The sequence below is a fragment of the Heteronotia binoei genome, chromosome 13, assembly GCF_032191835.1.
Source record: "Heteronotia binoei isolate CCM8104 ecotype False Entrance Well chromosome 13, APGP_CSIRO_Hbin_v1, whole genome shotgun sequence".
In the NCBI taxonomy this organism is placed as follows: domain Eukaryota; kingdom Metazoa; phylum Chordata; class Lepidosauria; order Squamata; family Gekkonidae; genus Heteronotia; species Heteronotia binoei.
This window is the reverse complement of record NC_083235.1, coordinates 69202292-69219710: the sequence shown is the minus strand read 5'-3', so window position 1 is coordinate 69219710 and position 17419 is coordinate 69202292. Positions and strand designations below refer to the sequence as shown.

The following is a 17419-nucleotide window of genomic DNA, read 5'->3' as shown; positions in this document are numbered from 1 at the left end:
GTTGGGTCATCTTGGAGAGCCTGGAGGTGTTGCTGGACCCAGGGATCATTGGCCTGGCTAGCCCGAATGTCCTCCACGAGTGCTGGTGAAGTGGAGGTGGCTGCAAATACTGAGGGCGGCAGGATTGGAGCAGCGGGCGCGGTCTCAGTTGAGGCAGGGGCGTATTCCGGTTTCCGGGAGAGCGCGTCTGCTTTCCGGTTCTGGGTATGGGGGATGTAGGAGATCCGGAAGTCGAAGCGAGAGAAGAATAGGGACCACCGGATCTGGCGCTGGTTGAGACGGCGGGTGGTCTGGAGGTGTTCCAAGTTCCGGTGATCGGTGAGCACTTGAACAGGGTGGCGAGCCCCTTCGAGGTAATGTCGCCAAACCTCAAACGCCGCCTTGATCGCGAGCAACTCCCTCTCCCAGATGGTATAGTTCCTCTCTGCAGCAGTGAGCTGCCGCGAGTAATAGGCGCAGGGCTGTAGTGGCTGGGACGGCTCCTCGCGCTGGGACAGCACTGCTCCCAGGGCCACGTTGGAGGCATCAGCTTCCACCGTAAAGGGAAGCTGGGGGTCGGGGTATCTCAGGAGTGGCCCGGTGGCAAAGCGAGTCTTCAGGGTGGAGAAGGCGTTATCGGCCTCTGGGGACCAGTGGAAGGGTTCTTTGGGGCGGAGTAGTTGAGTCAGGGGTGTGGTCAGGGATGCGTAGGCCGGGATGAATTGCCGATAGTAGTTGGCAAAACCGAGGAACCGCTGCAGGTCTTTGCGATTCTGAGGAGCCTGCCAGGTCAGGACCGCTTCTACTTTTTTCGGGTCCATGAGGATCCCCTGCGGTGACACGATGTGCCCAAGGAACTCGACGGAGCGCAGGTCGAAGTCGCACTTCTCCAGCTTGGCGTAGAGACCATGGGCTCGTAGGCGCTGCAGGACCTGGCGGACGTGCTCGGCGTGCTGGGCAGGATTGCGGGAGTAAATTAGGATGTCATCCAGGTATATGATCGCGAAGCGGTCGAGCAGGTCCCGGAATATGTCATTCATGAACCTCTGGAAGACAGCGGGGGCATTGGTCAGTCCGAAGGGCATTACCAGGTGCTCGTACTGCCCGTATCGGGTCCCAAACGCGGTCTTCCATTCGTCTCCGGGCCGTATGCGCACCAAATTGTACGCTCCACGGAGGTCCAGCTTGGTGTAGATTTGGGCCCCCTTTAGGCGATCCAAGAGTTCAGGGATCAGTGGTAGAGGGTACCGGTCGCGGATGGTGATCTTGTTCAGGGCCCGGTAGTCATTGCACAGCCGGAGCTCCCCACTTTTCTTCTTCACGAAGAGCACTGGAGCAGATAGGGGAGAGGTTGAGGGTCGGATGAATCCGCGTTTCAGGTTCTTGTCCAGGAAGTCTCGCAGAGCTGCCAACTCCGGCTCCGACATTGGGTACAGACGCCCCACCGGGAGTGGTGCCCCAGGTACCAAATCAATGGCACAGTCGTAGGGCCGGTGAGGGGGAAGCTGATCAGCTCCTGTCTCTTCAAAGACATCAGCAAAGTCCACATACTTCTGAGGGAGCTGAGGACCACCACTCGGGATGCCAGCTGCTAGAGTGGTGGGAGGAGTCAGATGGGGGCATGGGTCTCGGAAGCGTAGTTCCTGCTGGGCCCAGTCCACGATGGGGTTGTGCAGCTTCAGCCAGGAAAGGCCTAGAATCAGCGGGAAGCGAGGCATGCGGGCGACATCAAACCGCAGCTGTTCTTGGTGCTGCTGGACGTGGAAGGTGATGGGACAGGTCTCCTGGGTGACGGGGCCAGAACGGAGGAGGCGCCCGTCAATAGCCTCCACCAGCGACGGAATCCCTTTTGTCTGCACAGGGATCTGGTGCTGCTTCACAAAGGCGGCATCTATAAAACAGTGGGCCGCTCCCGAGTCCAGCATGGCATACACGAACAGCCAGCGTTCGTCAGGCAGACGGAGTTTGACTGGTAGCAGGAATGGCCCTGGGGTATCAGCCCGCTGTTCGGAGGACCCAGCTAGTCGCCCCAGGCTGGGGGGTCCACTTACGCCTGGGGCTGCCCTTTTGGCGGCGGTGGCAGCGAAGGTCCAGGTATCCGATGCTTAGCAGGGCAGCCAGAGGCATAGTGGCCTGCCGTGCCGCAGTAGAGGCACAGATTCTGCGTGCGGCGTCTGGTCTTTTCCTCTGGGGTCAGGCGGGGTCGAGCAGCTCCAAGCTGCATAGGCTCGTCCTTGGTGCTGGTACTAGCTGGGGACGGGCGAGGAGCCAGGTAGCACGGCGCAGGGAGCTGGCGCCCTCTGGTCTTGGCTTGGCGGCGACTTTCCAGGCGGCCATCGATGCGGAGGCAGAGGGTGATAAGTTCTTGGAGCGTGGGTGGCTGCTCCACCCTGGCCAGTTCATCCAGGACCTCCTCTGCCAACCCCTCAGTAAACTGGTCCATCTGGGCAGCCTCATTCCACGCCAAGTCCTGGGTCAGGAGCTTGAATTCAGTGGCATATTGAGCCACCGAGGAGTTGCCTTGTTTCAGTGCCCTGATCTTCCGGTTAGCTGTGGCTGCTTGGACTGGGTTTGAGAAAGCAGCAGACAGGTGGGCCTCAAACCCCTGGTAATCAGTCAGTAGGGGAGAGGACGCGACCAGTAAGGGTGTGGCCCATTTGGCCGCCTGCCCCTTTAACAGACTGATGACGAAACACACCTTGGTTTTGTCATTGAGGAAGTCCCGTGCTCTCAGTTCAAAGTACAGCCGACACTGTGCTAGGAAGGCAGGAAATTCTTCCACGGCACCCCCAAATCTGTCAGGTGGGGGAACTGGGCACTTGGCTGGAGCACTGGCCGCAGGTTGTTGCTGCAAGTGCACTACTGCCTGTGTTAGCTGCTGTACCTGGGCTTGGAGCGCAGCCAGTAGTTCTGTGGTTTCACTTGCTTCAGCATCCATCCTGTGGAGTGGGTGTTTGTCGGTGGAAGCAATCTGTCACGGCTGGGGCCAGGTCAGGCAAAGTCCAGAGGCAGTCCGAGGTCTGTAGCCAGTAAGCAGGAGGGTCCGAGGCGCCAACTCCGAATCACTGTAGGAGTATCGCAGGTCTGAGGTCCAGAAGCCGAGGTCAGGGAGTCCAGAAGTCCAAAGCCAAAGTCAGGGAGTCAGGAACCAAAGTCAAGCCGGAGTGGATGCTAGAATGTCAGGGAGATGACTAGTTGCTTCCACAAAGCTTCCTCCCAAAGCCCACAGCTATATAGCCCTCTGCTGGCTGTTGCCCGTTTGGGCTAATTGCTGGCTCAGGGAGGCAGCCAGGATCCTGTTACCACTCAAGCATCCTTGCTCTTAGAAGGGCCAGAATCCTCTCAGAACTCAGGGCTCAGGGAGCGTCTTGCTTGTGAGCGTGCCGCCCTCCTCCGATCCCTGAGGTCCTGCCGGAGGCGGTCACGCACACGAGCCACCCGAGAGGGCGAGGCAGGGGGGCTGGGATCTTCTCCAGCAGGAGGCAGGGGCACTGGTGCAGGTGGCAGGGGCACAGTTTCCTCATCAGACTCAACTTCCTCTGAAGGGTCCCCAGCACCCATGACACAGTAACAGCCAGTATTCACCAACAGCACCTCTGCTTTGCATGATTTATGCTTCAATTTTTTTTGCCCTCATCCAGCCACTACCACTTTCAGGAGATGGCTCCTTGTCCTGAAGGCAGGCTCTACACCTAGCTGAGCAGTATAATAATCCAACCCTATAGCTATAAAGATGATATTAAACCTGAGTATGATGGAAAAAAATAACACATTCTTCCTAGAGAACCCAGTTGCTCAATTAGTTTTGTGGTTTGGTTGATGTTATGGACTTTGCGCTGTTTTTCTTTTTGTCAGCGGGGAGCCTCGTCCTGCTCGATCCATGCTGGATGAATTGCTGGGACGAGGAACATCTACAAAGCTGCTAGAGCGACTGAACAGAGGAGAACCCAAGGAATTCAAGCTGGATAAGAAATACAAAAAGCAAGCAGGCAAGTGTGGTTGGAGACATCTATACTTTCCCTTCCATAGACACAGTATTCTAGTGGGTTACTTTGTGTGCCTTCTGAAACTTCAGGGATGCTCACAATGGGAATTAGGTCTCTGAGAGAGGTGCTGGTCCTTGGAAGGAAGTGGACCATTAGATATCACCAGTGGTTGGTTGGTGGGTCTTGGTTTTATGCAAAATGCTTAGCTGTAGTTACTTGAATTATAGGGGTGGGGATGTCCACAAGCCAATTTGGCAGATATTTCTCTTTTCCCCACACTCCCGTACAATTTTCTTAGCAAATTTCCAGATTATCTTCAGTCAGGGCCAGCCTACCAATTAGGCAAACTAGGCATTTGCCTAGGGCGCTGGCAGGGCAGAGCGCCAGATTTGGCCTCTCCCGCCCCCTAGGCAAATCCCTATTTGCCTCCTCCTTCCCTCATCCCTTCATCAAAATTTTAATGCCCAGGAATGGCGGTGAAGCGCACGCTCCCGGGCTCTCTAAAGGCCGACCTCCCCGCCCCCCCCCCCCCGCTGATCAGCTGATTGGATAAAACTGCACCAGGGGCTGGGGGCCCCCATACTGCCCCTCAGGCACACTCAGGATCAGTACCAGGGCAGCAGCAGTGAGCCATGCAATCTGGGAAGGAAGTGGGGAGGAGAAAGTGGCACGGCCACTCTTTCAGTGGCCGGCTCGCTGCTGCTGCCCAAATGCTGATCTTGAGTGAGCCCGAGGGACAGCGTGGGAGCCCCGAACCCCCCGCGCGGTTTCACCTGTTGATCAGCTAATTGGCAGGAGGGGTCGGCCTTTAGAGAGCCCAGGAGGGCTCACTTCACCGCTGTTCCCAGGAATTAAAATTTGAGGGAGGCGGCGGGGGGGGGGGGGCGGCAGACGGCAGGGCCAGCCCTGTCTTCAGTGCAATAAATGCACAGTTGTTACTCCTTTAGCACATTTATTGTGAGGATGGCATAGTTTCCAAGTATTTAATGTTTTGGTATTTGTAAATTTCACTTATTAAATAATTTAAAAATATATTTTCTTATTGAGATTCCTTCTCCAGCTAGCTCATGCAGTTGCCCTGTCAGGTGCTGCTGAACGTGTTTCTTGAGCACCTATTGACTAGTCTGTACATACATATTTATTGCTCACAGGCCATTTGGTCGTAAGCAAATGGCGATGAAATAAAAAAAATTCATCAGCAATAAAGATTTTACAGAATTTACAAAATAAACATTTAGAATCAGCAACGTGCACAACGTAAAACATCATTTCCCATTTTCTTAAAATCCTCCTCTTGTCTCTTAAATCTAAACACTCCCAGAAGAAATTTTGCAACTGAAACTGTGATGGTTAGAAGATATTGCAGAAGATATTGGATTTACATCCCGCCCTCCACTCCGAAGAGTCTCAGAGCGGCTCACAATCTCCTTTACCTTCCTCCCCCACAACAGACACCCTGTGAGGTGGGTGGGGCTGGAGAGGGCTCTCACAGCAGCTGCCCTTTCAAAGACAACCTCTGCCAGAGTTATGGCTGACCCAAGGCCATGCCAGCAGGTGCAAGTGGAGGAGTGGGGAATCAAACCCGGTTCTCCCAGATAAGAGTCCACACACTTAACCACTACACCAAACTGGCTCTCTTAGATCAAAGCCACCAAGCAAAAGTTCTTAGGGGTACTTTTAATATTAAGATTTTAAGTATATAACACTGGCGGGGGATCAAGTAATGGGGGGGAGGGGGGAGTAGAAAGTAATATATGGGATAGATGAAAAAAAAGTAATTATTAATGATGTAAGAAATTGAAATTGATTACCATATGTTACTAATAAAATTGTTTGAAGCAAAGCCACCAAGCAAAAGCTGAAGCTTATTTGCTACAGGCAGATCAATATCAGATATCAGTGGGTCGGTAAACTGTTTTCTTAAGTAGTTATACCTTTGGCAAACAAAAAACACATGTTCTACGATTTCAGCAGAGCTGGATCCACAACCCCAAAATCTCTCAGAATGGGGCTTTCTCATGTAGCGCACACTAAGAACAGCAGTTGGGAGCACATTAAACTTGGCTAAAAAGAAGGCTCTTCTGTAGGCTGGTATGGTCAGAAGATCTATATAGGGACAATAGGACTTGGAATATGTAAAACCAAAGAAGGCAGGAGAGCACACGCGACAGGCACAGATAGAAATAGATTCTTGTGGTGACTATACTTTTATTTCTCATAACGGATGCGGTCTAATTGACTACTTTTTAGTCTTATCTAATCTAGTCTCAATAGTTAGAGGTTTATGTGTTGAACCCTTTTATTTAGGTGATCATCTTCCATTCTCACTAACGTTGCTAATTAATTTTTTAGGCACGAGTTCTCCAGAATATAATCTAGGCCAGGAGATCTCCTCCACAACAGCAAGAAAGTGGACTCCTCAATGTGAATTGGAAGTTGATACCTTATTGTCCTCAGATTTGATAAAGACGCTAACTTTGGAAATCATAGATGACCCTGATCCAGCTAAAGTCTTAAAAGCATTTGGGGACCTTTTGATAGCCTTTAAATCAATTTTTGAAGTATCTAAGCATCCCTTTAAATCTAGGGGAAAGCATGCTTGGTATGATGGGGAATGTTGCCAGCTAAAGAGGGCTGTCCAAAGGTTAGGTAGGAGTTTTAGGTCCTCCGGAAATTACAAAACTTTAAGATTCCTACTTCAGCTTAAAAGGGTTTACAGAAATCTAATAAAAACTAAAAAAACACCAGCACATACAAAAAGAATGGGATCTTATTGATGCCTCTAGGAGGAAGGATGCAAAACGATTTTGGTCCCTGGTTTCTAAAGCAGGTTACCAATATAGTATGAGGAATCCCATCCCCCCACAAACTTGGGTTCAGTATTTCTCTGAGCTTTATATGTCTACATACCTAACAATAGCCCCATCGCAATCTAGTATTCAAGAACTACCCTTACGGCCTGAAGTTACTACACAGGAAATAGAAAGCCTTATTAACAAAATGAAACCAGGGAGGGCTCCCAATCCTGATTTTTTACCTTCAGATCTTATTCGTAGTAGGACCAATTGCTGGACCCCTATATTAGCGAAAGTTTTTGCTAAGATAAATGAGTCTGGCAAAATTCCACCTAGCTGGAAGCAGGCATTTATAGTCCCAATCTACAAAAAAGGAGACAGATCATATCTGGGGAATTATCACCCAATCAGTCTCCTCTCAGTGGTGGGTAAGCTGTATGCCTCCTATTTGTTAAATAGGTTGACTAATTGGATGTTAGAAAAGTCTATACTGGCCCCTGAGCAAGTGGACTTTCAGCCGGGATATTCCACCTTAGACCATTGTTTTGTTTTACTGCATCTTATAAAGAAGTATACATCTTTTCCTAATGGCTCATAAAAACATAAGAACATAAGAGAAGCCATGTTGGATCAGGCCAATGGCCCATCCAGTCCAACACTCTGTGTCACACAGTGGCAAAAAATTTTATACATACACACACACTGTGGCTAATAGCCACTATCTATATAGGGCTCAATATATGTTGCATTTATGGAACTAAAGATGGCATTTGATTCAGTCCCTAGAAGCAGATTGTGGCAGGAACTTATCAAACTATAGTATAGATGCCCGCTTACTTTGGCTAATTCGACCTTTATGTGATGAATCTGAAGCACAAGTATGAACCAGTAAGCAGCTGCTTCCAGATTCCTTTAAATTGCATAAGGGACTCAGACAAGGCTGTGTTTTGGCACCCTCCTTATTTAATCTTTTTATAAATGACCTTCCAGACAATCTTAGGCTTCATAATTTGCATGCACCCATGCTGGCAAACCTTCCAATTGCCACACTAACGTATGCTGACGACACCCTGCTGATTACCCGCTCTCTAGTGGGCATGCGTCGTTTACTGTCAGCATTTGGAAACTACTGTAGTAACGAGGGTGTAACCATCAACTATGATAAATCTAAGATAGTTGTTTTTACCAAAAAACCCTCAATTTATTCCACATGCGTGGTACTTAAATGGGAGGAAGATTCCACAAGTAACCGGTTATAATTATTTGGGTCTGAAATTTCAATCTAATCTTAATTGGAAGAATCACATGGACCTTATGAAAGGGAAAGCTCTGAGAACGATCTAGGGAATCCTGCATTTCTTTTTTTCCAGAGGTGGGCAATATGTCCCCTCTGCAATCAAACTTTTTGATGCCAAAGTGGCTTCACAGTTTTTGTATGGAGCTCCCTTATGGGCTGACTCAGCAAATGAGTGTTTAGATACTGTTTTGCACTACTTCCTTAGAACTCTCTTGGCTGCCTCCTACTGTATTTCAGGGATTGCCATTAGAGCTGAGTTGGGGATTCGATGCTTGGAAGCTAAAGCATGGACTAGTCTATGCAATAGCACTCATAAGGGTGACAAAACTTACTTTTCAAGGCCTACCTCATTTGGTCTCCATTTAAAGCTGTGTTGTTTTCCTCTAGTAAAGACTGCTGTATCACTAGAAATGGAAGCCCTTGTATCATGTAGTCTTTTGAAACAGAAAAAAAAAGTGTCAAACATCAGTGTTATAAGTCTGTAGAATAAAACCACTGGATTTCTAGCGATTTCAAAGTATAATGGTTCCTTTTCTTTTCCTTCTGGTTTCTGAGTCTTCAAGATACATGCATGCTTATCATAGTCATAAACATTTATCTGCAGTCATGCAATAATAAGGAAAACAAATACCTTAAGAACAGATTAAACTGCTTTATACTAAGTCAGACCCTTGTCCAGGAACAGGTGGGAGGACTTTTACATCAAGCTACAACCGGATTCTATTAACTGCAGATGCCAGGGATTGAACCTTGGACTTTTGTTGCTTGTGAACCACATAATATGTTCTTCCCTACTGGTCTCTTCTGACTCTGGAGTCTCTGAAGTCTGTAGTGAAAGCAGATAAACACTTGGATATGCATTTAACCAACTTAACTCTCAAGATGTGCTCTTATCTTTACAGATAAGGAAGATTCTTGGGGAGATGAGTTCACTTTTGGAGCCTACCAACCCACTGTGGCCTCTGCTCCAGAGGGCCGGCAGTCAAGACACCAGTCTGCCAGGTAATGATGAAACATAGCTTTCTTCCTTGACACTGCTTGTAAAATCGTAGCACCTGTAATTCTGTCTGACACACGGCTTTCCTGTTGCAGGTTTTCCTCTGAGAACCTCAGTGAGCTGAAAACAGGCCAGAGATCCAAACCTTCCACCCCAGTATCTGCTAGCCCCATCCGCAGCAAGACTGGAGCTGATTGGCTGGGACTGAAAGATGAAGATTTTGACTCACCACCTTCTTCTCCACCAAAGGAATTTAAGAAGGGTGACCTTAGAGGAGCTGCTCTGGAGATATCCTCTAGTCCTTCTGATGATGAGCATCCCCTTCAAACAAGATCCAAGTTAGCAGCTGAAGAAGGAACACAGAAGCCTGAACCCATGAAAGACGATGGTGACAGCTGGCTGAGTAATGTCTTATCTCAGAAAAAAGCTGAAATCTCAAGCACTCAAGCTCAGGAAAAGGTAGAGGAGAAGAGAGCTGAACCCTCAGACCCTGCGAGATATGGAGAAGTGGCCCCTGTTCTTCTTTCCAGGTACCATCAGAGGTCTCTTCACTTCTTGGCTTTCTGCACTTTCAGTTCTTCAGAATCTGTAAACAGAGAACCATCAACCAAGGCCAGTCATTTTTGTTGTGCATTACAATTACAGTATGTCACAGAAGTGAGTACACCCCCCCACATTTTGTAAATATCTAAGTACATCTTTTCACGGGACAACACTGAAGAAACGACACTTGGCTACAGTGTAAAGTAGTGAGTCTACAGCTTATATAACAGTGTGAATGTGCTGTCCCCTCAAAATTACGCAACACACAGCCGTTAATGTCTAAACTGCTGGCAACAAAAGTGAGTACACCCCTAAGTGATAATGTCCAAATGGGGCCCTAGTAGCCGTTTCCCCTCCCTGGTGTCATGTGACTCATTAGTGATACAAGGTATCAGGTGTGACAGGGGGAGCAGGTTGTTGCTCTGACTCCCTCATACTGGTCACTGGAAGTTCCACCTGGCACCCCATGGCAATGAACTCTCTGAGGATCTGAAAAAATGAATTGTTGCTCTACATGAAGATGGCCTAGGCTATAAGAAGATTGCCAAGGCCCTGAAACTGAGCTGCAGCACAGTGGCCAAGACCATACAGCGGTTTAACAGGACAGGTTCCGCTCAGAACAGGCCTCACCATGGTCAACCAAAGAAGTTGAGTGCCCGTGCTCAGTGTCATATCCAGAGGTTGGCTTTGGGAAATAGACGTATGAGTGTTGTCAGCATTGCTACAGAGATTGAAGGGGTGGGGGGTCAGCCTGTCAGTGCTCAGACCATACGCCGCATGCTGCATCAAATTGGTCTGCAGGGCTGCCGTCCCAGAAGGAAGCCTCTTCTTAAGATGATGCACAAGAAAGCCCACAAATGGTTTGCTGCAGACAAGCACACTAAGGACATGGATTTCTGGAACCATGTCCTGTGGTCCGATGAGACCAAGATAAACTTATTTGGTTCAGATGGTGTCAAGCGTGTGTGGCGGCAACCAAATGAGGAGCACAAAGACAAGTGTGTCTTGCCTACAGTCAAGCATGGTGGTGGGAATGCCATGGTCTGGGGCTGCATGAGTGCTGCCGGCACTGGGGAGCTACAGTTCACTGAGGGAACCATGAATGCCAACATGTACTGTGACATACTGAAGCAGAGCATGATCCCCTCCCTTCGGAGAATGGGCCGCAGGACAGTATTCCACCATGATAACGACCCCAAACACACCTCCAAAACGACCACTGCCTTGCTAAAGAAGCTGAGGGTAAAGGTGATGGACTGGCCAAGCATGTCTCTAGACCTAAACCCTATTGAGCATCTGTGGGGCATCCTGAAACGGAAGGTGGAGGTGCGCAAGGTCTCTAACATCCACCAGCTACGTGACGTCGTCATGGAGGAGTGGAAGAGGACTCCAGTGGCAACCTGTGAAGCTCTGGTGAACTCTATGCCCAGGAGGGTTAAGGCAGTGCTGGAAAATAATGGTGGCCACACAAAATATTGACACTTTGGGCCTCATTTGGACATTACCACTTAGGGGTGTACTCTTGTTGTCAGCAGTTTAGACATTAATAGCTGTGCGTTGCATAATTTTGAGGGGACAGCATATTTACACTGCTATACAAGCTGTAGACTCACTACTTTACATTGTAGCCAAGTGTCATTTCTTCAGTGTTGTCACATGAAAAGATATACTTAAATATTTACAAAACGTGAGGCGGTGTACTCACTTCTGTGACATACTGTAACTCAGGGGTGGCCAACGGTAGCTCTCCAGATGTTTTTTCCCTCCAACTCCCATCAGCCCCAGCCATTGGCCATGCTGCCTGGGACTGATGGGAGTTGTAGGCAAAAAACATCTGGAGAACTACCGTTGGCCACCCCTGCTGTATGTTATTTAGTTTAATCTCCCCTCCCAACTCAGATACGCTTGAGAAGTGGCTGTTGGGACTGCACAAAGGTCAAATGTCTGTTTTATTCAGGGCAGGTTTTTTTGTTCTTATTTTTACCAGCCACCCTGCTACTGCCACACGAAAGCCACAGCGGTCAGATGTCCGTGCAAACAAGGTTGCCTCACTGAAAGAGCCTGGGTAAGTATTACTGGATATTTACAGTATATGTACATGAGGAATAAATAAATGAATGAAAGGGGGGAAGGATGGATCTTTTCAGAGATCATCTTCAATATTTTGTATGTGCTTGTATAGGGAAGTTACTGACAATTGTAAGAAAGCTTTAGATTACTCCAGAGTAAAAAGCATTAATCTAACATAGAATAATGAAAATGTTCCCGTAAGTTAAACAGCTTCTGTGCTTCCCTGATTGACCTTGATTATGTGCCCTAAACGGTGGAGTGATCATTTTAACAAAACCAGAGGTTGGTACCTATTCCACAGTACATGGTGAAAGATGTTGATATTACAAATCTGTTCCCTTCCCAAAGGCCTCCCGTGACATTGTTAAATGCTCAGGAAGAAGCTGCTCCTGTTGTTTCATCCAGTTCTAGGAGAGGAACTCCCTTTGCAGATAACGTTAAGGCAGGTAAGATTCAAACTCCAGCTCAGGGAATCGGCATCCCCAATGTACCTCCATCATGGATTGGTTTGAATTCCTCCTAGTTCCATTGTATACTTATCAGAAATACTGATATTTTTCCAGCTTGGATATAGTCAAATGCACACCCCTAGAACTGTAGTAGAATGAAGCAGGAGGACTGTGGTCTATTGCAATAGTTTTTCTTGGTATTATCTTGCTTTTACTGCATTGTCTTCTACCAGTTTGGTGTAGTGGTTAAGTGTGCAGACTGTTATCTGGGAGAACCGGATTTGATTCCCGACTCCTATACTTGCAGCTGCTGGAATGAACTTGGGTTAGTCATAGCTATCGCAGGAGCTGTCCTTGAAAGGCCAGCTGCTGTGAGAGCCCTCTCAGCCGCACCCACATCACAGGGTGTCTGTTGTAGGGGGGAGAAGATATAGGAGATTGTAAGCTGCTCTGAGTCTCTGATTCAGAGAGAAGAGCAGGGTATAAATCTGCAGTCCTTCCTCCTCCTTCTTCCTCCTCCTTCTTTCTTCTCCTTCTTTCTTCTCCTTGCTATATCTTGCCTAGGTAGTTTATAGTTTGTATTCTAATTATGTCGTCCAAATTCATTGTTCATTGGCTGTTTTACAGTGTGTGACGGGTTTTTTAAAAATATGTAATCTTCCTTTAGTCTCAGCAATAAAGCAAGGCTATACATAAAAATATGCTCTAGTTTTTTTGCATTTAAAATACTTCTGCACTGCCTTTCTACAAAATACGCATTCAAGGCATTTTACAATAAAAGCCTTAAACATGTACAAGAAGAACTCTGTAACTGAACAGCAGGCAGAGATTTAAACAAAAGAAATGAAGCAACAGGTAAATCAAATTCTCTGAATTCAAATTCTGTGGATTGTATTGTTAAATTTTAATTCATACATCCCCTTTACGATGTAACTCATTAAACGCCAAAATCATGGAAGAGCAGGACTGGTTTTTGCCTGGTGCCAAAACAATAGTAAGAAAAATGCTAGACTATAGTATACGGGGCTGCTATAGAGAAGGCAGTTTTTCTCAATACCTAATAGGTGCTCTTTGTCTCTTTCACCATTGAAAACCTAAGCTAACAGAGAGCTGTCATATTGCTACACTAGGAAGGTATCTAAACACATTACTATAGCTGTATTTTTATTTTTTTGAATTTCCAGCACCTGCAGCTTCTTTGCATGGAGTTCAAGAAGGGCTTCAGATTCCAGCACTCACACAGGTAGGTAAGGGTGATATTATATTTCTGTTGGAGAGAAATAAATGGAAAAGATAAGGTTCAAATTCAGAGTATTCTTTATCACCTACAAAACCCCAAAAGGCTTGAACATATGAACCTATGAAGCTGCCTTATACTGAATCAGATCCTTGGTCCATCAAAGTCAGTATTGTCTTCTCAGACTGGCAGCGGCTCTCCAGGGTCTCAAGCTGAGGTTTTTCACACCTATTTGCCTGGACCCCTTTTTGGAGATGCCGGGGATTGAACCTGGGACCTTCTGCTTCCCAAGCAGATGCTCTACCACTGAGCCACCGTCCCTCCCCATGAACATATGAAGCTGCCTTATAGTGAATCAGACCCTTGGTCCATCAAAGTCAGTATTGTCTACTCAGACTGGCAGCGGCTCTCCAGGGTCTCAAGCTGAGGTTTTTCACACCTATTTGCCTGGACCCTTTTTTGGAGTTGCCGGGGATTGAACCTGGGACCTTCTGCTTCCCAAGCAGATGCTCTACCACTGAGCCACCGTCCCTCCCCATGAACATATGAAGCTGCCTTATACTAAATCAGACCCTCAGTCCATCAAAGTCAGTATTGTCTTCTCAGACTGGCAGCGGCTTTCCAGGGTCTCAAGCTGAGGTTTTTCACACCTATTTGCCTGGACCCTTTTTTGGAGATTCCGGGGATTGAACCTGGGACCTTCTGCTTCCCAAGCAGATGCTCTACCACTGAGCCACCGTCCCTCCCCAGGGCTTTGGTCGCATACCTGCAGGACTGCCTCTCCTGCTGTGTTCCACTGTGGACAGCTTCACTCATCTAAGCGAAGCGTTCTGAAAGTGCCATCCTGCAAACGGGTCAAGCTTTGGTATAATGGCTCATCTGAGGAAGGTAACTTTTACTAGGGATAAGATTTCCTACACTGATTGTCTTATTGCCTTAAACAGACGTACGTGCTTACTGATTGAAAGTTTTATATGTAATCCACCCTGGGTACCAGTGGGAAAGGTGGATTATAAATGAAAATAATAGTAATAATAATAAATAGAGTTGTGTTGCATTGGGAAGAGATTCTCTTTAAATCTGAGCATGGTGGGAACTAGGGATGGGCATGAACTGTGTTTTTTGTGGCTGAACCACAAACCGATACATGGTTTATCTCCGAGCTGCTTTTCATGGGGAGTAGAAAGCAGGGGTTTAAATGGTTCCAAGCCATTTAACCCCCCACACACACTTTCTGCTCTTTACGAAACACCATGAACTGCCTTAAAATTCATGAAAGTTTATGATGGCTCTTCAATTTGCAAACATCACTTTGTGAACCACAAACAGCCAAAATTCATGACGAACTTTAATTTGTGAGCCAGTTTGTGCCCATCCCTTATGGGAACTGCCACAACCTAGCATAACACTCTGTGTTTGCAGATTGTCCTGATTTAAAGCATTGTCTCATGGCTATTCTCTTCATATAGACTTCCAGAAAGGAGATTCCATTGTTCTCTTGGGGACCCCTTACATATCCAGTTCTCAAACTATTTTCTGTGAGCACAGGACTCTCCAAAGCAGTCCTTTTCTCCTGTGCTTGTAGGTTCCTCCAGCAGGAATTCCTCTCCAGCGAGTTGTTCTGTTACAGAAAATAAGGCAAATGCACGAGCTAATCGCCGGCACATTCCAGTGGATGTTTTCTGCAACATATGAATTTCTTCCTGTTTACAAATGAAATAAAAGAGCAACACTAGAAGAATATTCATTCCATTCTCAAATGGTTCTCTGCTTTTTATAAATCATGAACAGTGTTTAGTAGGGGTGTATCCTTAACACCACTTGCTAAAATGGCTTTTGTTTCTGTCTCCTTTCCCTGCTCTGCTGTCCCTTTGCAGCTTCTGCACTCAGAGCCCCTTGCGTTGAGTTCATCCATTACCAGTGAAAATGAGAAAAAAATGGCCAGCGTGCAGGCACAACTGCGAGAGAGTGTTGCAAGCTACCAGGCAGAGCTCCTGAGTGCCCAGACTCGCCTTGTGGAACTGGAAGGCCAGGTAAACGTAACCAGATGATCATGCTGAGGACAAAAGAGCTCCAGCTTGGTGAGAGTGGTTAAGCTTGCGGACTCTTATCTGGGAGATCCGGGTTTGATTCCCCACTTCTCCACTTGCACCTGCTGGCATGGCCTTGGGTCAGCCAAAGCTCTGGCAGAGGTTGTCCTTGAAAGGGCAGCTGCTGGGAGAGCCCTCTCAGCCCCACCCACCTCACAGGGTGTCTGTTGTGGGGGGAGAACCGGGTTTGATTCCCCACTCCTCCACTTGCACCTGCTGGCATGGCCTTGGGTCAGCCAAAGCTCTGGCAGAGGTTGTCCTTGAAAGGGCAGCTGCTGGGAGAGCCCTCTCCAGACCCACCCACCTCACAGGGTGTCTGTCGTGGGGGAGGAAGGGAAAGGAGACTGTAGGCCGCTCTGAAGCTCTGTCCTTGAAAGGGCAGCTGCTATGAGAGCCCTCTCAGCCCCACCCACCTCACAGGGTGTCTGTTGTGGGGGAAGAAGATAAAGGAAATTGTGAGCCGCTCTGAGACTCTTCGGAGTGGAGGGTGGGATATAAATCCAATATCTTCATCTACCTCACAGGGTGTCTGTTGTGAGGGGGGGGAGGGAAAGGAGATTGTGAGCCACTCTGAGACTCTTCAGGGTGGGATATAAATCCAATATCTTCTTCTTATCTGGGAGAACCAGGTTTGATTCCCCACTCCTCCACTTGCACCTGCTAGCATGGCCTTGGGTCAGCCATAGCTCTGGCAGAGGTTGTCCTTGAAAGGGCAGCTGCTGTGAGAGCCCTCTCAGCCCCACCCACCTCACAGGGTGTCTGTTGTGGGGGAGGAAGGGAAAGGAGATTGTAGGCCGCTCTGAAGCTCTGTCCTTGAAAGGGCAGCTGCTGTGAGAGCCCTCTCAGCCCCACCCACCTCACAGGGTGTCTGTTGTGGGGGAGGAAGGGAAAGGAGATTGTAGGCCGCTCTGAAGCTCTGTCCTTGAAAGGGCAGCTGCTATGAGAGCCCTCTCAGCCCCACCCATCTCACAGGGTGTCTGCTGTGGGGGAAGAAGGTAAAGGAGTTTGTGAGCCGCTCTGAGACTCTTCGGAGTGAAGGGCAGGATATAAATCCAATATCTTCTTCTTCTTCTTCCCCACTTAACTTTCTTCTTGTGGAAGCACTGTATGACCACAAATGTGTTTAGATGGCAAATGTTTATAGATATGGGCTACCTGAACTACATAGAGGACAAATGAGTTGTCATTGATAAACCAGTGAGACTTGGAGTCAAATCTTCGCTTAAACAGAAAGCTGTTGGGTGACTTTGGCCCAGTCACTGTCTTTTGTCCCAGTCTACCTCACAAGGTTGCTGTGTGAGTAAAAGGTGGAAGCCCATGTAATTTGCCCTAAGCTCTTTGGAGGAATCAAAAGGGAATAAACGTGTAATTTCTCTGGCATCTGCCTTTTAGGTACGTTGGCTGGAGCTAGAGAAGAATCAGCAGAAACTGTTGCTGGAAAGTCTACAGCAGCATTATCGAGATGACTTAGAACTCATTGAGAATGCTCACAGGTACTGGCTACCAAGACACACAGATTCCTTGCAGGGTACCTGCCCCTAAAATCTATGTTAAACATGAGAAGATTTTTTTATAGGCATGTACACCTGGAGCACTTTCTACTGCCCGCCCGTAAACCACTGGCAAATGTTCTGCTATCCCCTAACTACTGAATCCACAGATTTTTTTGCTTCTGTACTTTCAGACTATCAGGAGGGATGTGCTTAAGAAATTTCTTAAATTTTTTAAATTTGAAACCTCTCTCTTGTCTGAATTCATTTCAGCTTACTTGCCCTCATTCACTTGACCAAAATGTCCAGGCAGTGATTTCTGACCGCTTGTTTATTAAAATTACAGAGCTGGGCGTTATCATCCTAAAGATGACGCTCAACTCCAAAGCTTTCAAAATTTGTATTATTTATTACACTTAATTAATCACCCCATCCCAGCTTGGGCCAGGCTCTGGGCAATTTACAGCCTAGTTTAAAAATACATAA

General features: G+C 47.6%; 1 protein-coding gene across 1 annotated transcript in view; it reads left to right on the top strand.

Annotated features, from left to right (window-relative positions):
* Positions 1–17419, top strand: part of FBF1 (Fas binding factor 1) — a 64488-nt gene that overhangs the window by 22019 nt on the left and 25050 nt on the right. Inside the window, exons 10-17 of the mRNA XM_060252106.1 lie at positions 3835–3968; positions 8960–9059; positions 9150–9584; positions 11585–11662; positions 12016–12113; positions 13301–13359; positions 15231–15386; positions 16836–16936. Coding sequence (XP_060108089.1) covers positions 3835–3968; positions 8960–9059; positions 9150–9584; positions 11585–11662; positions 12016–12113; positions 13301–13359; positions 15231–15386; positions 16836–16936 — 1161 coding nt within the window. The remainder of the gene's footprint in view (positions 1–3834; positions 3969–8959; positions 9060–9149; positions 9585–11584; positions 11663–12015; positions 12114–13300; positions 13360–15230; positions 15387–16835; positions 16937–17419) is intronic.